Source organism: Myxocyprinus asiaticus, chromosome 13 (assembly GCF_019703515.2).
Source record: "Myxocyprinus asiaticus isolate MX2 ecotype Aquarium Trade chromosome 13, UBuf_Myxa_2, whole genome shotgun sequence".
Classification (NCBI taxonomy): Eukaryota; Metazoa; Chordata; class Actinopteri; order Cypriniformes; family Catostomidae; genus Myxocyprinus; species Myxocyprinus asiaticus.
Window position 1 is genome coordinate 11974692 of NC_059356.1, and position 27513 is coordinate 12002204.

Here is a 27513-nt window from a genome sequence, read left to right on the forward strand (position 1 = left end):
GATTCATGGAAATGATTCACTGATGCGTTGTTGTGTTTCTGCCCCCTCACTCCCACCTTCATGGAAAGTCTTAACTTGTCTATCTTGTTCACACAAAAATATCATCAGAGTGTATGAGTCATCACAAATATAAGCAATAATAAATTAAAGAATTTAACAAATGTCAAAAAGTTTAATGTTTAAGCTGTTTATTCAAAAAATGTAGGAAGTCTGATTGCAAAAAAAAAAAAAAAAAGAAGAAAAAAAAACTATGATATCATCAACACAAAAATACACAAAAATAAGTAACTTTATTACCTTTTAGATTTCATAACTGTAGATGGATCTATTAAATTATTCAAAAATACCTTAAAATGCAGTTTCCACCAAATAATTACTTGAATGCACCTCTACTATTATGAACATGTTGTCCAATTCTGATTTAAAAGTAATATTTTTTGATGGGACTTAATAAAAAACATCTAAGTGGTGTAACCATCAGAAAGAATATATATATATATATATATATATATATATATATAAATTAAATGGTTGAAAAATTAATGTTGGCATAAGTAGTACAATATGCAGGCAGTTTATTGCAAGAAACCATTAAGAAAACGTATTGATATTTTTTCCCTTGAAAAATGTTTGATTTTTTAAAATTATTAATAAATCAGGTGTACATGCGCGTACATTAATCATTTTATATGCATTCAAGTGACAAGGAAAGTATTTTAATACCTTTTACTAGCTGGTTACACCACTTGACATTTTTTAAATTATTAAATTAATATTTTTTGAAGAGAATGTTATAATTTATTTTTATTTTTTTTATTTTTTATTTTTTGTAAATATATGAAACCAACATGGACACAAATATAACAATGCTTACATGAGTTTTAAACTAGATTTCTCATTTTTATCATTTTTGACAACCTTATTTGTCCACAATATTATTAACTGATATAAAGTTAAAACAGACCTACTTATTTCAACAACTTCTCGATCTGTATTTTAAAATGTACTGATAACAACCTTAATATTACAAGTGATAAAACCAAAGGCCCCATGAGGACTTTCTAAAATGTGTTCTATCCATTAATCACGGCTAATAAACATGTATAGACAGTGTTACCCACACAAAGACAAAACACCATCAGAGAAACACACAAGACACAATATAATGCAATAAACATTAATAAACAAAATCAAATCTGAACACTGAATCCCATGTACATACTCATTAAACAACATAAATCATAAAAAAACATTTCTGGGAATATCCTTTGACTGTTTTTCACCAAAAATGATAAAGTTACTCATATTTTTACTTACAAAAGTATGTAATTCTAAAAAATATTTTACAATAAAAGCACATATTGTCATAAATGCTGAGATGATTGATCCTTTTTACTTCCAAAAGCTTTTTTTTTTTTTTATCTTGATAAATATATTTTTTCATTGTACATAGTAAGGTAACACAGTTAACCAATTAAAGATTAAATACTTCCAGCATTTCTTTTCTGTTAAAATGACTAACATTTCTTTACAGTGAACACTTAAGCCACACTTAACAATGTGTGCATTTCATTGCATTAGATAATAAAATAACAAACCAAGTGGCGTCTACAGTACAAACAAATTATGTTCGACCTTCTGGAAATTATTTTTAACCAGCTGGTGTCAGGGTGATTTTTAGTGGATGTATGATGTCAGTTCCCCTCAAGTCAACAGGTATCCAAGTTTTTTTTTTTTTTTTTTTTTTGCCTTTATGGCAGTATATCTAAATTTTTTTTTTTTTTATATAACCTAACAAACGTGCTCCACATGTGGGCGGCAATCAAAAGCTGGAAAATGCTGCCTTTGCAAGCAGTATATGGAGGTAGTAAGGTATCAAAGAATGTCTGAATCCAATATTTACATCACATCCTGTTTACTGAGATGCCTGCATCTGGTCAGTTTTTGAAGGCAGCATAGATGTATCTTTCGCTGCCTATATGATATCCCACAATCTTGAGCTTGCGTTATTGTGGTTGGTTGAAATAATACAAATGGTGTCTAAAGGAGTGATTGAAAGCAGTACATTAGTTTATAAATGCCTAGTTGTCTAGCTTTTATTTTTTTCAACTTCGTCTCGTTGTGGTTACTAGATATTTCTTTAGTTATATCTAAAGCTCCCTTGAATTTGATGTAGATCATTAGACATGTCATTATGGTGCCTTAGAAGGCTGTCAGAAACCAGTGTCTTCACGAGGAACCTTCATACACAAAATCATTGACTGACTGGGCAGCGAGGCAGCTGCCTTAGCTTTCGGGATGCACATAAAGTGACACAGGACACTGTGTCCACAGAGTAGGGAAAAGCTTAAATACAGTGCTATAAAGGCATACAGCTTTGTAAATGTCTCTTTAAGAAATAAATAAAAAATATGCCTTTTCATTAAAAAGATACGTCATATACTCCCTCCAGTGTACTTCAGACCCAGCAGGCCTGTGCTTCTTTGCATATTGGAAAGGGAGTCCACATTCATACTGTCATCTGTCCATTTAATTTGTTATAGTCTTATATCTGGAAGGGCTTCAATTCATGCCGATCATAGTTTAATCACACCCAGGTATGTTTCAGAGGCAGAGTTTTTGATTTTGGCCTCAGGAGTGCAGTGTACACTTAAAGTGCTTCCTTTATTCAGAGATGTCCCTTTACCCATAAGACCTGTTGAGAGAGTTAATCCATTGATATGACCTTTTAAAATAAATGAATCTGAGCCATCCAATTTTACTGTCACTATATAGTTGTGTTCCGGCTCCCAAGAGTCGAGTGTAACCTGCAGGTATATGAAATATAGGCCATCCTCTTTAATCCTCAACAGATCCGTGCCCTCGATGAAACCCGGTAAATTTGTTTCCCATCTGAGTTGCTTCATCTTTTTTGTGTGCTCACCTGTGGAAAGGTCAACGGGGAAGTCATTCTTGGGTTATATGATGCTTGTACACAAGCATTTATAATTGAACAGACAACCTCGCTGTAAAGAATATAAGACATAGAACTGTAAATGTGATGTGTGTCAATTTTTTTTTAGATGTTATACTATCCTAGCATAGACAACTGTACTGCCCTGTAAAGGCAAAACAAAGTGCACAATTTGTCAAGCCTGACCAGCTGAAAATGTTTAGTTCTCAAATTTGTCTACTGATCTCAAATACAGTAACTTATTGTTTATCCCTTCTGACATTTCTCAGCAATGGAGATCTCAGCAATATCTCAAACTATACTAAGTGTTTGCAATCAATATGAACTAGATTTTATTTTAATTTCTCCTAAGGGATTTTTGGAAAAAATCTAAGACAAAGTTGAGACTTTAAAACATACTGACACTAATGAAAGAGTAACCTCTGAGCAATACAAATATCCCTCTGGGCATATTGAATTTAACTTGCTTTTAACTTGAGTCGGTTATAGCTACCAACAACTGTGTTTCAAATAATCACATTTATAGCAATTCAAAATGAACATTAAAGGGATATTCTGGGTTCAATAAAGGTTAAGCTCAATCGACAGCATTTGTGGCATAATGTTGATTACCACAAAAATTAATTTAGTCTCGTCCCTCTTCTTTAAAAAAAAAAGCAAAAATGGAGGTTACAGTGAGGCACTTACAATAGAAGTGAAAGAGGGCCAATAATAAAGGGTTAATGAGCAGAAATGTGAAGCTTATAATTTCATAAAAGCACTTACATTAATTCTTCTGTTAAAACTCATTAATTATTTGAAATGTATAGTTGTTTAAATCCTATTTTTTTTTAAATCGTTTTAGGGTTTGTTAACATTACATCATCATGGTAATGAAGTTGTAAAATTGGCTATAACTTTACACAGAAAAGGTTAGTAAGTGACTGTATCACACTAAAATCATGTTAACACTCATGTTGTTTGTCTTGTGGCTATACTTTTGAAACAGTGAGTATTTTAACGTTTACATATTAGCCCCATTCATTTCCATTGTAAGTGCCTAAATTTAACCCAGATTTGTGCTTTTTTTTAAAGAAAAGGAGGGACAAGTCAAAATCACTATAATGCCACAAATGCTGTCGATTGATCTTAACTTGTATTGAACCCGGAATATTCCTTTAAGATGTGAGGCTTACTGGTTTAAAAGGTTCAACTTACAATCTGGTTCAAATGTCACTAAACTGTTTGGAGGAGCTTTGATGCTCATGGCCATTGTGATATTTTGGGGGTTGCTGAAGGTTCTGGGCTCCTGTGGGGACAGAAAATAAAAAAATAAAAAATTTGTAACATCAAGGCTTTTAATCAAACTCACATTGTCTAATTACAGTTCAAATGCTAAAGAAAATTTAAAAAGGAACGCTCACCAAGACAGTCTTGTTGTTTGTCAATGACTGTTGAGTCTTGACAGATTCTTGAATGAAAGTTTAAAGAAGTTTCAAAAGACTTGAAAGTTACATGTCTACTTGAATACTTTACAAAGGTCTAAACAGATCTATATAGGGTTGTAAATAATAGACAGACAGATGAATGGATGGACAGATGGACGGACAGACAGAGAAATAGATGGATACGTAGATAGATGACGCACTTCACTTCCTTTAGCTCATTTATTTATGTTTCAAATAAGAATTTTAAATTTAGCTTGCAGTGCTTGTGATGACAGAGAAACAGAATGACAAACATCATCAGGATAGAGAGGGCAGAGTGGCATTTCCCCTCAGTGGGAACAATGATGTCATAATGTCTTGTTCTGTGGTTACTGTTTTGTCTTCACCAGTCTGATATGCTCTAACCTTTTTAGAACGTTAGAAAAAGAAGAAGAAGAAGAAAAAAAGTAACTTTCAGGAGAAAGTATGATTTCAGAACCTAACCAATTTCATTTTCAAACATCAACCTCTGGTTCTCATATCTTATAGGTGTTACTTTTGAATTAAACCACCAGATAACTTTAACACAACGAGGTACTACTCTTCCACCAAAAGCTGAAAATGACCCGAAAGTGAAAATAATTCTTCACGTTTCTGACTCAAACTAGAGTTTGTAGCAGAACAAGGCTAGTAGCTGAATTTCAAAACACATGGCAAAATGATGACGCAAAAATGATGTCAGAATGAAATTGCTGACTTGTTTTCTTCTTTCACTGGTTCTCACTCTTGAGATAAATTGTTTATTGGCAGCTTGAACATGTTTTGACATGTTCATGCACTACTCTAGTCCATCAAAGAATCTGTGTCAAACTTTGCCATCCACATACATTGAGACATATCTGTGCACTAGCTCTGTCATTTTGCAAAAGCATGTCAAATCTGATTGAATCCAGTAAAGTTGTGAAATAACAAGTATTGCATAACCACAGCCACACAAAAATGGTGTGTAATCCTACATCTTTAACTGGAGTCAGTCTTGACACATAACACTTTCCTGTCGGCATGCCATCATGACTAATACGGCCTTCCATGTGTATGATGCACTCGCTGCTCAGACAAAAAGAGCCTATTTGGCAAAAGTCAGATTACTCTACAGTGCTGAGAAGAGATGGAAATTAACAGTATTGATACTGGGATACAGATACTGAGTTTCGACACAAGCATCAAATGACCTTTTTACATACAGTATACCAATTCCTATTCACACCACCTTATTGTACGGTCAACATAAATTATCTGGACCCTTTATCCACACTCAAAATGTTATGATTGTCATGCATACTTCCACTAAATATGACACTGGGACCAGTAGGTTACAAGTAATTGTAAAAATGGCTCAGAAGTTAGTTCAGAGAACTTTTCTGTACACACAGTTTCTTTGCAGATGCCACTTGGATTCCCTAATGCAACAACATTCATACATAATTTCTAATATCATCTGCCCATAATTTTATTTGAGCATATTTATCCTTTATTTATTTACTTTTACTACAACATTTTATCTCCCAGTTCCATGTGATACTAAATTTACCCTCGGAGATCAAGAGCTTTTGAGCATCCTATCTGTAAATATGAGCCTGTTGTGATCACACACTTCAGCATTTCCCACCAGCTGTGGTCCTGAGTCATCAACCCTCTGTGGTCTGTCTATATCCCACCAATACTGGGTACAATATCTGATGCGTAAACAAATGTGTGTCTGTCATGCTCATTATGAGATATAGGCAGTCTACAGAATTTAGTACTCAGCACACATGACAGTGATCTGGGGGTCACTTAAATTACACAATACTTAATACAATTAACTTTACACAATACACTACCAGTGAAAACTTTGGACATATTTGATTGAATTTATGTTTCTCCTGATTTTAAAAACCTTTTGATCTTTAGCTTTATGCTTAAATGCTAAAAGTTTTGTAGCCAGTATGTGTTGGACCAGATGACGAAGAAAAAAGTAATAAAAAAGAATAATGCATGTCCAAACAATTGACTTTGAGTGTATGTTCACAGATTACATACACATTGTCTTTATCTCATCTCAATGGCAGAACATTATCTTAGATCATAGTGAAGTAAATCTCAACCATACCTGTGACTGTACCTGCGCTGATGCTCCATGGATCATCTGGACAGTTATTGACGCGGCCACACCAAGAGTAAGCAGGGTGGACCATACGAGCAAGCCCCAGATCAGCCTCCTCTGCTGAGCCAAGGCATCACCATCCCTGCCTCCTGTTTTTTCATTGCAATACTCAGCAGAGAGTGACATCATGTCCAACAGCCACGAGAGAGGAGTGAGCTAACTGAGTCGAAAACACTGGCGAGTTCAGAAGTGAAGAGCAGCTCCCTCCCCTCGACTTCTGGTTGGCCCGTAGAGAAACCTCAGAGTGTGTTAAGCTTCCTGTCTGCTGGGTTGCGTCTGAGTGTGAGTGTGTGGTTGTGCTCCTGTTCAGGGTTTCACAGCAGATGTCCAAGTGGAGTGCTAAAGTGTACTTTCCCCTGAAGCATGGGTAATATGAAACACCTCTCATCTGGGGAGGGACGGGCCCTCTTACTCGCTATCAGACTGTCAAAGTCGCTATAACAGACTGCTGGGAGTTTTTACTCTAGAAATTCACGTTTGATGCACCGCATCACACCTGAGATTGGTTTCTCTTTGCTTGCCCTTAATTATACAGTGAGCATATTGTGACGTTCAGAATTTAAGGAGCAAGAATCACATATGTGTACCACATTTCAATGTGTCAGATCAACACTAAATAATATATGATAACACTAAACATGTTCCCTTTGTTAAGGGTTTATAAAGGGGTTCATTAAGAACTGTCTTTTACAAATCCATCATAAATCAGTTATAACAACATGAATAAAAAAGGCCAAATTTCATGCAATGCTTGCCAAATAGTGAGCATTTTAGCATACATGTTATAAATGCTTACTAAATACACTTCATACTTACAGTATATTAACCCTTAAATGCATGGCTTTTTTAACAAGATAATAAGAATGCATATTTGATTAATTCCACTCCCTCATCTAAACCCAAACCCTAAAGGGTAAAAATACAATCTCCAATTCACGGTCACTATTATTTATATGAATGCGACAGTATAGGGTCGATTTCAAGGTACATGAATATTCAGAAGGAACTCATTGATTTCCCTTCTGATCCTGTTGGTGTGAAATGTCTGGGGTGAAATATGATCTGGATACATTCTGTACAATTTCATTTATCTGCATGTATGGCTAAGTGCAAAGGTATCCACACGTGCACCATTGGCATTCTACAGCATTTCAAATGTGTTTCAGAACCTTATATTTCCACCAAAAAACACCTGAACACTCTATCATATGTGCTTGTTTTGAAAATTTAATTAAAAAACCATGTGCATTACAAAGGAGTTGGTCATGCAGCTTCCAGTCTACAAAACATTGAAATAGGTCTGCTGGGACTGGCTCCTATTCAGATAGCATCAGTGCGGTCAGACACTGATTTTGTGTGATCAGCACACAATCTGCATTCCAATTCATCAGTAGGTTCCAGTAAACCATTTTTTTATTGACCTCACTTATGCACAGGGGCACTGTTGTGCTGGAACAGAAAAGGGCCTTGTGATGTCAAGTCATTTTTAGTTTTATAGTGCCTTTCACAACACACAAAGCAGCTTTACAGAAAATCATGCATTAACAGAAAATTAAATCGTAATTTCTATAAAGCCTTAGAGTCATCATTGGGAGTAAAGACGCTGACTACCACCCCTGGAGTCACGAGTCCGAATCCAAGGCGTGCTGAGTGACTCCAGCCAGGTCTCCAAAGCAACCAAAATTGGCTCGGTTGCTAGGGATGGTTGAGTCACATGGGGTAACCTACTCGTGGTCACTATAATGTGGTTCGCTCTCGGTGGGGTGCGTGGTGAGTTGTGCGTGGATGCCACGGAGAATAGCGTGAAGCCACCTCACGCGCTATGTCTCCATGGTAATGCGCTCAACAAGCCACGTTACAAGATGCATGAATTGACAGTCTCTGACGTGGAGGCAACTGAGATTTGTCCTCTGCCACCCACTATGAGTCACTATACCACCACGAGGACCTAGAGCACATTGGGAATTGGGCATTCCACATTGGGGCGAAAAAGGGGAGAAAAAAAATGGCTAAAAAAATCAAAAGTTTACATACCCTTGAATGTTTGGCCTTGTTACAGACACACAAGGTGACACACACAGGTTTAAATGGCAATTAAAGGTTAATTTCCCTTTTTAAATTGCAATTAGTGTCTGTGTATAAATAGTCATTGAGTTTGTTAGCGCTCACGTGGATGCACTGAGCAGGCTAGATACTGAGCCATGGGGAGCAGAAAAGAAATGTCAAAAGACCTGCATAACAAGGAAATGGAACTTTATAAAGATGGAAAAGTAAAGATATCCAAAGCCTTGAAAATGCCAGTCAGTACTGTTCAATCACTTATTAAGAAGTGGAAAATTCGGGGATCTCTTGGTACAGTCTTTTATTGTGCAAACCTCTCTGCTGTGCTTTGTGATATTCATAGACAGGTGAAAGCAGTGCTCTCCAGGGAGGAAAAAGGAAAATTGCATGGTCTGGAGCCGGGAGACTGGGTGGTGGTGGTGAAGGACTGCAAAAGGAGAAATTGGGGGAAGCCTAGGTGGACCAGGCCCTACCAGGTGCTTTAGTGACCAACTCGGCGGGAAGGCCCAATCAAGTCTGGAGGAGTGGGAAGGATCAGCGAGCACCTTAGTGCTTAGCAGCGGGGCCAAGGAAGCACAGCTCACACCAGGCTTGCCTCTAACTTTGACAGAGGCAGAAGAGTCCCTTAGGAAAATTGAGGGGGCCGTAAGATTGGGAGAAGGGCGAAGATCAGACAAGAACACAACCACAACATAAAAGGAAAAACCCACCAAGGATGGTGTATAAACTTGTATAAAATGGTGGAATAAACTTTTCGGACACACACACGGAACTGTCCATAGTGTGACCCAGACTTGTATACAGTTCCCCTTCTTATCTGAATGGTCATGAGGTGTCAAGGATGATCAAGTAACGTCATGGTTACTTGTGTAACCTCCATTCCCTGATGGAGGGAACGAGACGTTGTGTCGATGTAGTGACACTAGGGGTCACTCTTGGGAGCCCGAGACACCTCTGGTCTTTGATAAAAGGCGAGAAAATTGGCGAGTGGTATTTGCATGCCACTCCCCCGGACATACGGGTATAAAAGTAGCTGGTATGCAACAACTCATTCAGGTTTTATGCTGAGGAGCCGATATAAGGTCCGGCCATTTCAGCGGGTAGTTCAGCATTGTGGCAGGAGGGACACAACGTCTCGTTCCCTCCATCAGGGAACGGAGGTTACACAAGTAACCATGACGTTCCCTATCTGTCACTCACTCGACGTTGTGTCGATGTAGTGGCACTAGGGGTCCCTATACGAAACGCCACAATTGGCTGAACTGTGTTACGTGAACTGGCGGTGTGTGGTGGGCAGACTACTGTGTGCCTCATAGCCAGCACACCAGGTCGACACGTAACCTCCCCCAACATAGTTATGAGTGTCGAACGGCCCTTTGGGGACAAGTCAACTACCCAAGAGATAGAGACAGGCTTAACCCATTCGTGGCCTCTTTTCCCCTTCTCTTTTTTCCACTCTCTAAAAAAGAAGGGGGATTATCCGACTGGGCCACCAGGTAGTCCTCAAGGTAGATCCTACACAATGGGGGAGGAGTTACTTCAAACATGGAGACTGGGGCAGAGGGGCTCTGCCTAAGGAAGATGCAGTTTGCCAACAGGGAAACAAATTAACGGAAGATATATATTGCATGGAGTTAGCCTTACAGGGAACTGCCACATGTGGAGCACCTACCCCAGAACAGGACTCTTAGTTAGCACGTGTACTGGGCCGGCAGTGAGTCTCTCCGAAAACTCGACTGCCACAGGGCTCGGAGGAAGTCAACCAGGGAACAAAACTTGTGAACACTACTGGGAATTAATGGCGCACATCTTCAGCTCAAAAGGAGGTGGAAGGCACTATGTGCAAGTGATACACCCAGCTGGCTATCCCGGGCTTATCCACTTGTATTACGTGCCACTATCTGGGATGAAACCGGTTCCACCCGGAGGTTGTAGAACCTTGCAAAGGTGTTGGGTGTTGCCCAGCCCGCTGCTCTGCAAATGTCTGTTAGAGAGGCACCCCTGGCCAGGGCCCAGGAAGCCACTACACCCCTGGTGGAATGGGCTCGTAGCCTTACCGGGGGCGGCATGTCCTGGGCGTGATATGCCATAGTTATGGCCTCAATGAGCCAGTGGGCGATCCTCTGCTTGGAGACAGCGCTTCCTTTCCGCTGTGCACCAAAGCAGACAAAGAGCTGCTCAGAGATTCTAAATAGATGCTTAAAGCGCGCACCGGACACAACAATGACAGGGCTGGGTCTGCCTCCTCCTGGGGCAGTGTTTGCAGGTTCACCACCTGGTCCCCAAAAGGGGTGGTGGGAACCTTGGGCACATAGCCCGGTCGGGGTCTCAGGATCACATGAGAGTAACCCGGACCGAACTCCAGGCACCTTTTTCTGACAGAAAACGCTTGCAGGTCTCCTACCTTCTTGATGGAAGTGAGCGCAGTCAGGAGGGCAGTCTTCAAGGAGAGTGCCTTAAGCTCGGCTGACTGCAAAGGCTCAAAGGGGGCTATCTGTAAACCCTGAAGAACTACAGAGAGGTCCCATGAGGGAACGAGGCGCGGTCTGGAGAGATTCAGCCTCCTGGTGCCACTTAGGAACCTGATGATCAGGTTGTGCTTCCCTAAGGACTTACTGTTAACTGCGTCATGGTGTGCTGCTATGGCGGTAATGTACACCTTCAAGGTGGAAGGGGACAGCCTCCCTTCCAACCTCTCCTGCAGGAAGGAAAGCACTGATCCGACTGCGCATCTCTGGGGGTCTTCCCGTTGGGAAGAACACCACTTAGCGAACAGATGCCACTTAAAGGCATACAGGCGCCTTGTAGAGGGGGCCCTAGCCTGAGTGATCGTGTCTACTTCGCGACATCGAAGCACTTACCTGGCTTCTTGTGACCACCCCCGGAACAGTCTGGGATGGGGGAGGAAGAGGCCTGTCCTCGTAACCCGTGGAGACTGCCACATCGGGGGCGGCTGTGTGCCACAGCTGGGTGCTCAGGGGCGGAAAGACCACCGCTGGAGCGCCAATCCTTCAAGAAAAAACCCATTGACGGTAGTCGTGATGACGTTCACCACCGGGTATGTGACCCAGGGAGGAAGGAAGCTGCTCTTTTGCTGAACTGTTAGGTACCGCAGCCACTTGGGCATGCGGCGAAATCAAACAAAAAGGCAACAAAAGATTTTCCACCCGGCCCTCCACCGGGGGATGGAATGGTCTTCTTACCAGCTCCAGGTGAGTGGGTTCCTTCTTCCCTGGGTCGCCCATCTCAGGGGCACTTTGACGACCTCCATGGGTTCTTAGGCACTGACTGTGAGACGGGTGGGTCACTCACTTGATGTTGTGTCGATGTAGTGACACTTGGGGTCACTCTTGGGAGCCCGAGACACCTCTGGTCTTTGATAAAAGGCCAATGAAAATTGCCGAGTGGTATTTGAGTGGAGGAATACATTGTAAGCGAATCATTACAAAGTTTCACTAGCATCAGAATAGTAGTGTTCAAGACAGATTAAAGTGAATCTAAATGTATTTATTTATTTGTTTATTTATTTATTTTTTGTGACTGGTTAAGTGCTCATGGAAAAGATGTGTCTTTAGCTGTTTTTTGAAGACAGAAAGTGAGTCAGCTTCATGGATGGAGTTGGGAAGGTCATTCCACCAACATGGTATGATGAGACCGAAAGTTCGGGAAAGTGTTTTGGTGCCTCTTTGTGTTGGTACAACAAGGAGCCGTTCCTTAGCCGACCACAGGCTTCTGGTGGGAACGTAGCTCTGCAGAAATGATTTTAGTTATGCTGGAGCAGATCCAGTGACTGTTCTGTATGCCAGCATCAGAGCCTTGAATTTGATCCGTGCATCAACCAAGAGCCGATGAAGAGAGACAAGGAGTGGTGTAACATACACTCTCCTTGGTTCATTAAAGACCAGACGTGCTGCAGCATTCTGGATCATTTGCAGGGGTCTAATTGCGTTTTCAGGGAGGCCATCAATGAGAGCATTACAGTAGTCCAGTCTAGTTATGACAAGTGACTGAACAAGAAGTTGTGTGGCATCTTCAGAGAGGAAGGGTCTTATCTTCCTGATATTGTAGAGTGTAAATCTACATGATCGTGTTTGTCTTTGAGATGTGGTCTGTGAAATTTAGTTGGTTATCGATGGTTACCCCTAGATTTCTAACCATTTGTTCCTTCATCCAGGCTGAGATGTCTGCCAAACAGGCAGAGATTCGAGCAGTCACCGTGGTGTCGTTAGGCTGGAAAGACAAGTATTGCTGTGTGTCATTGGCATAGCAGTGGTAAGAGAAAACATGTACCTGAATGATGAGTCCCAGTGATGTTGTGTATATAGAGAAGAGAAGTGGTCCAAGCACTGAGCTCTGAGGTACCCCAGTAAGTAGCTGATGTGACTTGGACACCTCAGCTCTCCAGGCTACCTTGAAGGACCTACCTGAGAGATAGGAATTAAACCAGTCAAGCACAGTCCCTGTGATGCCCACAGTAGAGAGGGTGGAGAGTAGGATCTGATGGTTGACTGTGTCAAAGGCTGCAGAGAGGTCCAGAAGAATCAGGACGGATGATCTGTATCCAGCTTTTGCCTGTCTCAGCAACTCAGTGACAGACAGCAGGGCAGTCTCGGTGGAGTGTCCACTTTCGAAGCCTGACTGATTGTCATCCAGCAGCTTGTTCTGTGAGAGATAGGCAGAGATCTGATTGAAAACTGCCCTTTCAAATGTTTTTGCCATGAATGGGATGAGAGAGACTGGTCTGTAGTGTTCTACTTGTGTGGGGTTAAGTGCAGGTTTTTTTCAGCAGCGGGGTTACTCAAGCTTGTTTAAATGTAGTGGGAAAAATGCCTGTAGAGATGTGTTAATTATGTGTGTGAGTGCAGGTAGGACGGACGGAGAGATGGCCTGGAGAAGGTGGGAAGGAATGGGGTCAAGGGAACAGGTGGAGGGGTGGTTGGAGAAGAGGAGTTTAGAGACCTCAGTGTCAGTCAGAGGAGAGAATATAGAGACAGAACAGCTATATACAGGAGGCGGGTGTTTGACAGAGTGAGGTGCTGAGAATGTATTGCTGATGGCTGTAACTTTATTAGTAAAAAATGTTGCGAAGATATCTGCTGTCAGTGATGTGTCAGGCGGTGGAGGGGGAGGACAGAGAAGTGTGTTGAATGTTCTAAACAAGATGCGAGTATCTGTGGTGGTGTTGATCTTGTTCTGGTAATAGGATGTTTTTGCAGATTTAATGTTATCTGAAAAAGTTGCAAGCAGAGACTGATACTTACCCAGATCTGCTGGATCTTTAGATTTCCGGCATCTCCTCTCAGCCACCCTGAGGTCAGTCCAATGTTCACAAAGGACATCAGAGAGCCAGGGGCTGGGTGGTGTCATACGTGCTGGCCTAGAAAAGAGAGGACAGATGCTGTCTAGACAGGTTGTTAAAGTAGAGCTTAGTGTATCTGTGGCAGTGTTTACATCCAGGGTGGAAAATGAGTTTTGTGTGGGAAGAGTGGTAGAGACAGCAGTGGAAAGGCGCGAGGGTGAAATAGAACGGAGTTTACGGCGAAAGGAAACCAAAGGTGGAGTCTGTTTTAATATAGATGGGAGAGCCATGTTGAATTGAACAAAGTAGTTATCAGAGACATGTAAAGGAGTAACAAGAATATTTGAGTTGGTACAGTTATGTGTGAAAATGAGGTCCAGCTTGTTGCCCGATCCATGAGTTGCTGTAGTGCTTAGTCTTTCCAAGTCAAATAAGGCCAGAAGAGTATGAAGTTCAGTGGTCTGGGGCTTGTCTTGGTGCATGTTGAAATCTCCAAGAACCACAAGTGGCCTGCCATCTTCCGGTAAGGAGGACAGCAGGACATCCAACTCCATGAGAAAGTTTGCCAGCTGACCTAGAGGATGATAGATGACAACAACGTGGATTTTTGTGTGTTGCATTGTAGTAATAGCATGGAATTCAAAAGAGGTATTGTTACATAGAGAGGAGTGTGATGAAAATGTCCAGTTGTTTTGAATGAGCAAGCCTGTTCCCCCACCCCTACCAGTGTGTCGAGGGGTGTGAGAGAAGGAGACATTGTTGGAGAGAGTAGTGGGTGTTGCTGTATCCTTTGGACATATCCATGTTTCTATCAGTGCAAGGATGCTGAGGTTGGACTGTGTGGTGAAGGCTGGAATGAAGTCAGCTTTGTTCACAGCTGACTGGCAGTTCCAGAGTCCCACTGAGAAAGAGAGCGGAGCAGGTGCTGAAGTGCAAAGTGGCTGTAGGTTGTGTGGGTTGCACCGTGTCTTGCATCTATATCATGTAATCTGTCTGTAACAGATAACGGGGTGTGCTTGAGGGCATATGTTATGCATGAAGTAGACATATTAGAATGTAGAAGGAAAATATAGGAGAAAAAATCAAATTAAAAGATACTTAAGTGCTATGGTGAGTGGTGCCTTGTTGGTGTCCTTGCTCAGTGGACTTGCACAGGTAGACTCGCTGGTCTTTACACAAGTATGTCTTGACACGAGGAGGGCTTCACATGAGGGCTACCGTTTCCGCTTCCGCGTCAGCATTCACTTCAAATATATACATGCTGCTAACCAGCCATTAAGTGAAAAAATGCTTGACACGCCTTATTGCTACTAAGCACAACAAAGCTAGTCACGAGGGCAACCGAAACTAAGGGTCGCACAAGGTGACAAGCGCAGAAACAAACGCGACTTCTGTACATCGCAAACAAACTGTGCTAAATTTAGCAATAAATAATACTCTAAAAACAACGATAGTTTTACACACACTGGACAAACAACTCTAAATCTAGCAGTGACTAATCTGGGACAAGTCAAAACAATGTAGCACACACACCCACACACGTTTAAGCAATGCGAGTTCAACACAGTAAACAAACTGCACAAGTCTAGCAATGAATACTACTCTACAACAAAGTGAAACAATGGAATAAACACACTTACACGCAACTGCAGACACCTGTAGATAAATTGCTTCTCCTGAAATGATTATGGATCCCACGGTTTAAATATATTACCTGCCACTGGACTCGCCTTATACAATACCAACAGGTGAATAATGAGGATGATGAAACGCAAAAAGAATGACAACTGCCATTTGCAGAGGAACAGAGCGAAAATAGTGTATGACTTAGAGAACTAGTTCTATACTGAATGTTCCTTGCGGGGAGCTAGTCAAGAGGTGAGGGGTTGGAATATCAATAGTCCAGCGTCTCTACCCTTGTGAAGAATGTTAGAGCAAATGAAATAAAACAAACTCTCAATGCTTGCTCAAATATGTTAGCAAAAAAAAAAAAAATAAATAAATAAATAAAATAACAGCAAATGCTATTTAATTGTGATTAGCAAAATTAATCAGGGGGGGGGGGGGTGTGCAAGAAATTATGATAGTTGGGTGTATTGGAACATTGTTATTTATGTATAACATACTTTGGGCTGGAAGATGCAGTTTGAGAGTAGCCCTATGAGTTGAAATGGATGACCAATCTGTTTTTGTTTTTTTAAGATTAACATTTTTATTTGAGTCATAGAATGACAAAGAAAAACAAAACATATATACAATGAATCAACATTATATATGTTCCCACTTCTACCCCTCCCCCTCCCCAATCAACAACCCACCCAACCCCCTACGAACATCCTCATGGTCTCACATAAGTACACACACACAGAAAAAAATTAATAAAATAAAATAAAATAAAAAATATATAATAATCATACACATCTCAAACTACGCCTCTCTCTCCAAAGTCCCTCCCTGAGAGTCCCCCAAAAATGTCAAATAATTGCCCCATTTCTCATCAAATGAATCCCAGATCCCCAGCCTTCTACATGACACTTCCTCAAAAGCTGCCACCCTACCCACTCACAAAATGAGGGGGCTCCAGCTGACTTCCATCCTCTAAGGATAACCTGTCTGCCCACCATAACACCGGCCAGGATCCAATTCTTCACGTACTTATCTCCTATATCAATGACCACCCCGTCACCCAAAATACAGAGCCTGGGGCAAAAGGAGATCCGATTACCCAATATGTCGGCCATAAAATTCTGGACCCTCAACCAGAACTCATGTATCTTACGACACCCCCAAAAAACATGGGTGGTGTCTCCATCTTCTAAATGGCATCGCCAGCAGGTGGGTGTGTCCTTAAGACCAAGCCTATACAATTTAGAAGGGGTCCAATAAAATCTGTGTAGAATCTTAAATTGCATAAGGTGCACCCTTGCATCTCTAGATGCAGACTTGATGTTTTTAAGAATCCTAGCCCACACTCCCTCCTCCAAAAACAAATTTAAATCTTCCTCCCATAATCTTTTGAGGGAATTTAAAGCTCCGTCCCCCAGACTCTGAATTAGCAGGGAGTAATACACTGATGCCTTATGACCTTTTCCAAAAGCAGTAATCACCACTCCCAGAGTATCTGCCACTCTAGGGGGGTGCGTGCCACTCCCAAAAACAGTGTAGAGTAAGTGGCGCAGCTGTAAATACTTATAAAATTGAGATCCGGGAATCCCAAAATTTTGAACCAAATTTTCAAAAGGTCTCCACTCTCATATAGGTCACAGAGTGTATTAACCCCCCTCACAATCCAATCTGATCAACAGAAAGGGGACTTATTAATGCATAGTTTAGGGTTCTGCCATATGCTCGAGGCTACGTTTAAATAAATATCCAAATTATACACTCTGGACACTTTTGTCCATATCGAGTGTAAATGAAAAATAACGGTGTGTGACATAACTTCTAAGATTAATTTGATCAAAAGGCTATGCAGAGGCGAGATAGGGGCAAGAGATTCCTTTTCAATACAAAACCAGGGAGGGGCTCTCTGAGGTGGAAGCGACCAATGAGCCAAATGTCTGAGACTGAATGCATAATAATAAAACAAAATCTTGGGTAGGCCTAACCCACCTTTGTCAATCAGCCTATGTAACTTATTGAAGTTTAACCTGGCACGCTTACCATTCCAAATGAAGGACTTTGCTATGCTATCAAATTGCTTGAAATAAGAGAGGGGGACATCTATAGGGAGAGATTGTAACAGGTAGTTGAATTTTGGAATACAATTCATTTTAATTACATTAACCATCCCAATCATCGATAAGTTTAATGAAGCCCACATGTCCACATCATTCGAAAACCTTTTTATTAAGGGATCAAAATTATCTCTGACTAAATCAGACAAATTTTCTGGGAATAAAATTCCCAAATACTTAATGCCTTGTTTGGGCCACTGGAAGGCTGTTACTGGACAGTACACTGTCAAAGCCAAAGCTTTGGATTTAGACCAATTGATTTTGTATCCTGAGAACTTGGAAAAGGATATTAACATTTGGCAGACACTTTTATCCAAAGTGACTTACAGTGCCCTTATTACAGGGACAATCCCCTTGGAGCAACCTGGAGTTAAGTGCCTTGCTCAAGGACACAATGGTGGTGGCTGTGGGGATTGAACCAACAACCTTCTGCTTACCAGTTTAATGCTTTAGTCCACTACGCCACCACCACTCCGATTATAGGAATTATAAAAGGAATTAATAATTCTGTGGAGGCAAGGCATAGATCTAGTGGGGTCGGAGATGAATAATAAAATATCATCTGTGTAAAGCAGAAGCTTATGTGCCACACCTCCAGCATTCACCCCTGGAAAATCATCCTCCTTTCTTATCGCGGCTGCTAATGGTTCCAGAACAAGACAGAACAATAATGGGGAAAGAGGGCAACCCTGCCGAGTGCCCCTTTCAGAGTAAAATAATCTGAAATTAATCCATTTGTTTGTACCGCTGCTACAGGGTGTTTATAAGTAACTTAATACAACCAATAAATGTACTCCCGAACCCATACATTTCCAAAATCTTAAAAAGATAATCCTATTCTACCATATCAAATGCCTTTTCGGCATCAAGTGAGATGGCATCGACCGAAGACTGATCATTCGCTACTGACCACATGATATTGATGAGACACCTAATGTCATCAGAAGAGCTGCAGCCCCGAATAAACCTCACCTGATATATATGTATAAGAGGTGTCATAAATTTACTTAATCAGTTGGCCAAATTTTTTACACATTTTTACATCTAGTTGGATCAGGGAGATTGGACGGTAACTTTTACACTCACTTGGATCTTTGTCCTTTTTAAGAATCAGACTGATCCGGGCTTGTGTCATGGTTGGGGGAAGATTTCCATTCTTTAATGATTCAGTATAAACTTCTAACAAAAGTGGAGCCAGTTCTGTAGCATAGGATCTAAAAAATTCTGCGGCAAAACCATCTGGCCCCGGAGCCTTGCCATTAATTAATTAATTAAGTAGGGACTTAATTACTTCGTCAAGCTCCTCCAAGGTTATCTCATAATTTTTTGCTCAGTCTTCAGTTTAGGAAGATCTAATGGTTCCACAATGTTTCTAATGTCTTCATCAGTAGACGAAGACATGGAACTATAAAAATCAAGATAGAATTCTTTAAAGGCATTATTAATATCAATGGCCGAGGTAAAAATTTCACCACCAGCAGATTTCACTGAGGGAATGGTAGAAAAAGACTCTCTCTGCTTTATATATCTAGCCAAAAGCTTTCCTGCTTTGTCCCCCAACTCAAAGTATGACTGTCTTGCCCAGAATAACCAAAACTCCACTTTCTGTGACAAAATAATATTATATCTATATTTCAATTGGGTCAATTCTCTGAGGCCATCAGATGACATACAGCACTTCAGCTCTGCCTCTGCACTTTTAATATTTCCTTCCAACTCCACAAGTTCTCGTGCTTTGGATTTTTTGGTGAATGAGGCATACTGTATGATCCGACCTCTAAGAACTACCTTAAGTGCCTCCCAAGTGGTCCTCGATACCACAGAGGATATCGAGGACCAGTTGGTCTCCATATAAACACTGATTTCAGTCTTTAACATTTGCTGGAAATCAGGATTTTGCAAAAGGGATACATTAAGGTGCCAGCTATATGATTTCTTTTTCTCTGTATGTGGCAACACCTCTAAACTCACCAGGGTGTGATCTGAGACTAAAATGTTTCCAATTGAGCAATCAACAACAGATGAAATGAGGGATCTGGATATTAAAAAAAAAAATCTATTCTAGAATAAATCTTATGGACTGATGAAAAACAATTATCGTCTCTACCAGATGGGTTCAAAAGTCTCCAAATATCTGTGAGACCGAGATTTTTACACATCCTGTGAAGCGTCAATGTTGCTCTAGGGGGCTTACACACTTTTGCTTCACTATGATCAAGGACTGAGTCCATCAATAGATTAGTCTCCTCCCAAAATTATATCATGAGGGGTGCCAACGGCTTGCAACATCCCTTCAAGATCTATAAAAAAGCCCTATCATCAGCGTTAGGTGCGTAAATATTAGCCAAAATCAGACTTTGCCCCTGAATTTCTGCTAAAACAATAATTTATCATTAAACTGTTTGAGAAATTTGAATTGTAAATGTTTATTTACCAATATAATGACTCCCTTGCTCTTGCTTGAGCCAACACTAAAGAAAATGTCCACCCCATATCTTCCCATATTTTTCAGCTTCCTGCGGGGAAAGATGTGTTTCTTGAAGAAACACTATATCATATTTCTTATGTTTAAGAAAAGAAATAACCTTCCTTCTTTTTATGGGGTGCCCCAACCCATTCACATTCCATGTGGAGAGAGATAGTACACTCATATTAACATTTGACATTTTGATATAATAGAAAAAATAAATTGTGTGCCAAAAACAAAATTATGGAGACCACATTTCAACATCAATGCAACAATACAAAACAAATAGAAAAAAGAAAAACATGCGCATTAACCCCACGCACGAAATTGCCATCCGGCATCAATCCCTCTAAACTAAAAGAGTCCATGTACGCCTACGAGAACCCCCGCGACAACTTTCCATCAGATTGCTCAATTTTGCCTCACAAATTTGAAAGGCAAAATGACATATCATCAAATATTTTGTAAAACAATCCCCAGCCAATAGGCAGAATAAACACAAGTAATGTGTAGACTCATTCACAGAACTGTCTCAAAGGTGTGTTCCTTCACAAAACAAATTCCAGCTGATATAAAACCATTCAGTTTCCTCGGTCAGACAAACTAATCTTCAGTGAGCCAGCTGATGAGTGCAGCAGATGACATAATAATTCCAATGTCCCACGAAAATACTCCACAAATCATACTCCAGCCAACAGGAGGCATAAGCACAAGGAACTGACAGATTCATCCATAACTGTCCCGAAGTAATGTTATTTAACCAAACAAGCTCCAACCGCTAGGCGGAACCAGAACAAAGGAAACGAAACACGCATCCCGGTTCCTCGGATGGTCAAGAGTCAATTCACTCGGAGGCCGCATAAAAGTATATCTCATGATTTACACAGTCCGCCAACTTTATTAAAGACATCCTTTGTGTGGGCATGTAGATGTTTTGCGGTCATCCGTTCATTGTAAAAGTGATCTTCCGTCAATGCAAAAGTTTCTTTAAGGAAAAATGTTAATCCACAAAAGAAAACAAACTCCAGCCGCTTGGCGGAGCCAACGCAAAAGGAAACAAAAATGGCGCCCAGCTTCCTCCGAAAGCCAGAGTATGTAAAGTGAGTCAATCCACAAGAAAAACACCCAATGATTACTCACCCATTGTTTCAGTAAAAGACATTGCCTGATTGGGACATGTAAATACTTTGCTGCTGTCCTTGGTGTTTATTCTCAGTCTGGCTGGAAACATCAGAGCAAAAGTGATCTTCCGCTGATGTAAGAGTTTCTTGCATTCCTTAATCCGATCGCGTTTCTCTCGTCAAGTTCGCAAAGTCCGGGAACAAGAAAATATTATGGTTCTTCCAAGAAAGCTTTCCTTTGCTCCTCACCTGGCGCAACATGAGACCTTTATCAGACGATTTAAAAAATTTGGCGAGAATCGATCGAGGCCTTCCTCCCTCAGCAGATCTGTGAGCTGGGACTCTGTGAACTCGCTCGATTTCCAGCTTGTGGCCTGTTATGTCGAGCAGATTCGGGTAAAGCTTGTCTAGGAATTTCACCATATCTCTGCCCTCCTCATGCTCAGGAATTCCAACAATTTGAATGTTATTCCTGCGGCTTCTATTCTCAAGATCTTCAAGCTTTTCAAGAACACGTTCCAAATCAACTTTGGTCGCGGGCGGATTAGCAGCTAATTCCCTCTCTGATAACTCCAAATAATCTATTCGTTTTTCAACATCTGTCACTCTTGTGACTAGCTCAGAGAATTTCTTTTCCATTGCCGTAATCGATCGATGTATTACAGCGAGATCCTCCAAGTCCACAAGTACCTTCGTCAACATCATGACATGTTGGACAGTTGACACTGGATTCCTTCTCCCGCCACGCCATCCAAATCGAGTCCCTGGTCCACAGGCCTGTCTGGGCTTTCATCTTGAACCCGTAAGTGTCTTTTAATGTCTCCAGAGCCCGAGGATTTTTACTTCTTTGCCATGTTTACCTCAAACAGTAAATGTGTAACTGGGTGTATTGAATTTCACCGGATTATATCATGAAAATAATTTAAAAAATGAGCAAAGTGCGCAGAGCTGTCTCTCACACGTCTGCCCTTTGCATGGCGTCACCTGACTCCGACCAATCTGTTTTTTAAGCAAAAGCCAATATTTCCTTGTTATAACGAACATACTGCTGGGGTCCGATCGTATGACAACTTGGTTGCTCAAGAATATACAATACATCCCTAACAAACATTTTGCTGAGTTCAAATCACATGAGAAATCTGCTGAGGTCAAATCATATGTAACTTGCTAGCAAACAAGGAACTACTGTACGTATGAGTATAGTTCTATATAAGCCTGTGTGTGTGTTTGGGGAGAAGACACAGTAGCTTCTCCCCTTGGTCGGGTGGGATGAATAAAGCGCTGAGGAAAAGACTGTGTGTGTGTGTTTGGAACACTCTCACTCGTGTGAATTCCAGGTGGAGAATTTCCATGACAGACTTCTCCAGACTATTGCCATAAAGTTTGAAACAAACTATCCAGCCTAGAATGTCCTTCTATGTTCAATGTTTTAATTAACAAGCCTAGACAAACATGTTAAAATGAAGGGGTGTGCACATCCTTTTGGCCATGTAGTGTGTGTAAAATATATAAAGAGCAATAAAAGAACAAGATGGTGAAATAGTAAAGGGGGTCAAAACCCTCCCTCATAGACATAAAGATCAAAATACCCCATCCAAAGATTGCATTCTAGTACCGCCCCTGGTCATAGATATCAAGTTCTAATCCCCTGCAGTTTTTCTTTATTTTTTATTTGGAAGTATTGCCAACAAGCAAGCAAGCAAGCAAGCAAACAAACAAACAAAAATGTTTTAATTATGCCAATGCACAATTCAAAAGCAGAAACATTTCAGAACCTAAGCTGACCAAATGACGTGCGTATGATGCATACTGCCATCTTTACTTCCATGTACTGTATAAAGTTTGACCTGCAACTTGTGGTTTACCTGTGAATGCTTTGTAACTAGAGCAAATGACTCTTGCTATCTGTCATCAGGCTAGGCAAATGCTTTAGAATAAACACCTGCAGGAAAACAACAAGCCACAACATGCGAAAGATTAAATATCAACACTTTCCAAAGCCACAAGAGATTTTCCCCAGTTTAACCTTTCAGAACATTGAGTGAGATGATAAATCAGTGAAAAGAAAAGCAAAAGAGGAACCGTTTCAGTCATATATGGTATTTGGCCAAGAGGAACTGAAACAGACGTGGAGGCACATATCAAACGTAATGTATTGCTGTGGTGGGTGATATAAGGGACTGGTCACTCGTGTGGGTGGGCCCACTGGCCCACCAGAGGAAGTTCAGGCCTTGCAGTAAAACACCTGAGATGTGTTGGGGATGCGAGGTGGGACATTTTTTTGTGGCTTACATGGTAGCATGTGTCGATGACTGACCAAAACATCTCCTACACAATTTCCATCCTTTATCAACTGACATTACAACAAATGATATATAGGCTATTTATGGCAAATTGTGGCTCTGTGGGGGCCATACCATCTGTTGCAGGACTCCTTGGATGAAATCTAAAAGGCAGATGCTATTTGCACTAAGTGTAAACAGCAACAAAAATCATCTTCTCTGCACTAAGTGCAAATAGTTTTAGATGCTATTCGTACCCCAGTGGCAGATACTATTTGCATCCCTATTAAATACTAACTTACAGTATAGTGGCATCACTGCAGTGTGTTTACTGTGTGTTACTTAGAGTCCCGCAGACACCCTACCCCCACCCCTACCCCAAAACCTAACCCTAACCTTCCCTTACAAAAATTTACCATGGTTTTACTACAGTAACCATATTATCACCATGGTATTTTTTTATTTTTTTTAATGTAAAATCAAAGAAAACCTTAAAATTAAACATTATATTTTTACTCTATTAACACCATATTACTGTAGTAACATCATGGTTAACTGCATTGAAACTATGACTTCTGCCAAAAAACATGGTTACTACAATATTACTATCAATCTTTATATCTTTTATTATTATTATTATTATTATTATTATTATTATTATTATTATTATTATTATTATGATTAGTAGTAGTAGTAGTACTATCATTATAAGTTGTAGCCTATTAAAGGAAATATTAAGAGGGGAGACGGGAAACAGGATGGGAAAAAGTGGGACAAAAGGCAGATTCAAACCTGAGTCATCTGCATGAAAATAATGTTTTAGAGTGTAAATAGCCTCGCTGTGTGGCAATACATGTAGTGCAAATAATCACTCTGAATCGTCATGGTTACTGGTGTAACCTCCGTTCCCTGATGGAGGGAACGAGACTTTGGTGTCGATGTAGTGACAATAGGGGTCACTCTTGGGAGCCCGAGACACCTCTGGTCTTTGATAAAAGGCCAATGAAAATTGGCGAGTGGTATTTGCATGCCACTCCCCCGAACATATGGGTATAAAAGGAGCTGGTATGCAACCACTCATTCAGGTTTTACACTGAGGAGCTGATATAAGGTCTGGCCATTTCAGCGGGTAGTTCAGCGTTGTGGCAGGAGGGACCAACATCTCGTTCCCTCCATCAGGGAACGGAGGTTACACCAGTAACCATGACGTTCCCTATCTGTCACTCACTTGACGTTGGTGTCGATGTAGTGACACTAGGGGTCCCTATACAAAATGCCACAAGGCTGAACTGTGTTACGTGAACTGGCGGTGTGTGGTGGGCAGACTTGCTGTGTGCCTCATAGCCAGCGCACCAGGTCGACACGTAACCTCCCCCAACATAGTTATGAGTGTCGAACGGCCCTTTTTGGGGACAAGTCGACTACCCAGAGATAGAGACAGGCTTAACCCAGTCGTGGCCTCTTTCCCCTTCTCTTTTTCCACTCCCTAAAAAAGAAGGGGGATTATCCGACTGGGCCGCCAGGCTAGTCGGGGGGTGTCCCTCACCGCGGAGACCACACCTCGCCCCAAGTGAGGGGGGGGTATTTAAGTGGAAGAATACATCACATGGTCTTTCCAACCATGTGGAGAGCCTTCAAGGTAGATCCTGCCCAATGGGGGAGGAGTTACTACAACATGGAGACTGGGGCAGAGGGGCTCTGCCCAAGGAAGACGCAGTTTGCCAGCAGGGAAACGAACTAGCGGAAGATATAGATCGCATAGGGTTAGCCTTACAGGGAACCGCCACATGCGGAGCACCTACCCCAGAACCGGGTTCTTAGTTAGCGCGTGTACTGGGCCAGCAGCGAGTCTCTCCGAAAACTCGACTGCCACAGGGCTCGGAGGAAGTCAACCAGGGAACAACTTTTGTGAACACTACTGGGAATTAACAGCGCACGTCTTCAGCTCAAAAGGAGGTGGAAGGCGCTATGTGCAAGCGATACACCCAGCCGGCTATCCCGGGCTTATCCGCTTGTGTTGCGTGCCACTACCTGGGACGAAACCGGTTCCACCCGGAGGTTGTAGAACCTTGCAAAGGTGTTGGGTGTTGCCCGATGAGGGAACGAGACGCGGCCTGGAGGGATCTTAGGAACCTGATGATCAGATCATGCTTCCCTAAGGACTTACCGTTGACTGCGTCAGGGTGTGCTGCTATGGCAGCAACATACACCTTCAAGGTGGAAGGGGACAGCCTCCCTTCCAACCTGTCTTGCAGGAAGGAAAGCACTGATCTGACTGCACACCTCTGGGGATCTTCCTGACGAGAAGAACTCCACTTAGCGAACAGACGCCACTTAAAGGCATACAGGCGCCTCATAGAGGGAGCCTTAGCCTGAGTAACGCGTCCCGTCCAGGGGCCAGACATGGAGATTCCAGAGGTCTGGGCATGGGTGCCGGATGGTGCCCCTTCCCTGAGAAAGAAGGTCCTTCCTCAGGGGAATTTGCCCGGGGGGAGCTGTCACGAGGAGCGTGAGGTCCGAGCACCACGTCTGGGCGGGCCAGTAGGGTGCTTACCAGGACGACCTTCTCCTCGTCCTCCCTGACCTTGCACAGGGTCTGTGTGAGCAGGCTCACTGGGGGAAAACGCATATTTGCGAATGCCAGGGGACCAGCTGTGTGCCAGCGCGTCTATGCCGAGGAAAGCCTCGGTGAAGGCGTACCAGAGCGGGCAGTGGAAGGATTCTTGGGAGGCGAACAGGTGCACCTGTGCCTGACCAAATCGACTCCAAATCAGCTGGACCACCTGAAGGTGGAGTCTCCACTCTCCCTTGAGGCTAACCTGTTGTTACGGCGTGTCTGCCGAAGTGTTGAGGTTGCCCGGGATGTGAGTGGCTTGCAGTGACTTGGTGCTACTAACTCCGTTGGAGGAGACGGCGGGCGAGTTGTGACATACAGCGGGAGCGCATACCGCCTTGGCGGTTGACATATGCTACCGCTGCTGTGCTGTCTGTCCGAACTAGCACGTGCTTGCCCTGGATCAATGGCCGGAACCTCCACAGGGTGAGCAGAATTGCCAGTAACTCGAGGCAGTTGATGTGCCCGTTGCCAACAGCGCCCCAGCCCGTTTTGGAGGTGTCTGTCATGACCACAACGCACCTGGAGACCAGTTCTAGGGGAACACCTGCTCGTAGAACCAAGAGGTCGGTCCAAGGGCATAAAAGACGGTGACAGACCGACGTAATGGCCACGCGGTGTGTCCCGTGGTGCCATGCCCGTCTCGGGATTCGAGTCTGGAGCCAGTGCTGAAGCGGCCTCATATGCATCAACCCGAGCGGGGTGGCCACCACCGAGGATGCCATATGCCCCAGAAGCCTCTGAAAAAGTTTCAGTGGAACCGCTGTTTTCTGTTTGAATGCCTTCAAACAGGCCAGCACCGACTGGGCGCGCTCGTTCGTAAGGTGCGCCATCAAGGAGACTGAGTCCAACTCCAAACCAAGAAAAGAGATGCTCTGAACCTGGAGGAGCTTGCTCTTTTCCCAGCTGACCCGAAGCCCTAGTCGGCTGAGGTGTGAGAGCACCAGGTCCCTGTGTGCGCATAACACGTCTCGAGAGTGAGCTAAGATTAGCCAGTCGTCGAGATAGTTGAGAACGCGAATGCCCACCTCCCTTAACGGGGCAAGGGCAGCCTCTGCGATCTTCGTAAAGACGCGAGGAGACAGGGACAGGCCGAAAGGGAGGACTTTGTACCGATACGCCTGACCCTCGAACGCAAACCGCAGGAAGGGTCTGTGTCGAGGAAGGATCGAGACGTGAAAGTACGCATCCTTCGGGTCTACCGCCGCGAACCAATCTTGATGCCGGACGCTCGCTAGAATGCGTCTTTGTGTCAGCATCTTGAACGGGAGTCTGTGTAAGGCCCGGTTCAGTACTCGCAGGTCCAAGATTGGCCGCAACCCACCATCTCTTTTCGGTACAATGAAGTAGGGGCTGTAAAACCCCTT

The 27513-nt window shown here is 42.3% G+C and overlaps 1 protein-coding gene across 1 annotated transcript; it reads right to left on the reverse strand.

The window, feature by feature from the left end:
• Positions 1–216: 216 nt before the first annotated feature.
• LOC127450656 (uncharacterized) lies at positions 217–7211 on the reverse strand. The gene is made up of 3 exons (XM_051714928.1): positions 6512–7211; positions 4151–4241; positions 217–2923 (listed from the first exon to the last, which is right to left on the reverse strand). Exons 1-3 carry the CDS (start codon positions 6692–6694, stop codon positions 2577–2579), a joined length of 621 nt encoding a protein of 206 aa, XP_051570888.1. The 5' UTR covers positions 6695–7211; the 3' UTR covers positions 217–2576.
• Positions 7212–27513: the final 20302 nt, after the last annotated feature.

What these genes read in the sequence shown, in the direction of transcription:
- LOC127450656 (XM_051714928.1), bottom strand. Translation starts at nt 6,694, where the DNA reads ATGATGTCACTCTCTGCTGAGTATTGCAATGAAAAAACAGGAGGCAGG. An exon ending in CAGCGCAGGTACAGTCACAG is followed by an intron (nt 4,242 to 6,511) that starts GTATGGTTGAGA and finishes CTGTCCCCACAG; the next exon opens with GAGCCCAGAACCTTCAGCAA. An exon ending in AGTGACATTTGAACCAGATT is followed by an intron (nt 2,924 to 4,150) that starts GTAAGTTGAACC and finishes ACCTTTCCACAG; the next exon opens with GTGAGCACACAAAAAAGATG.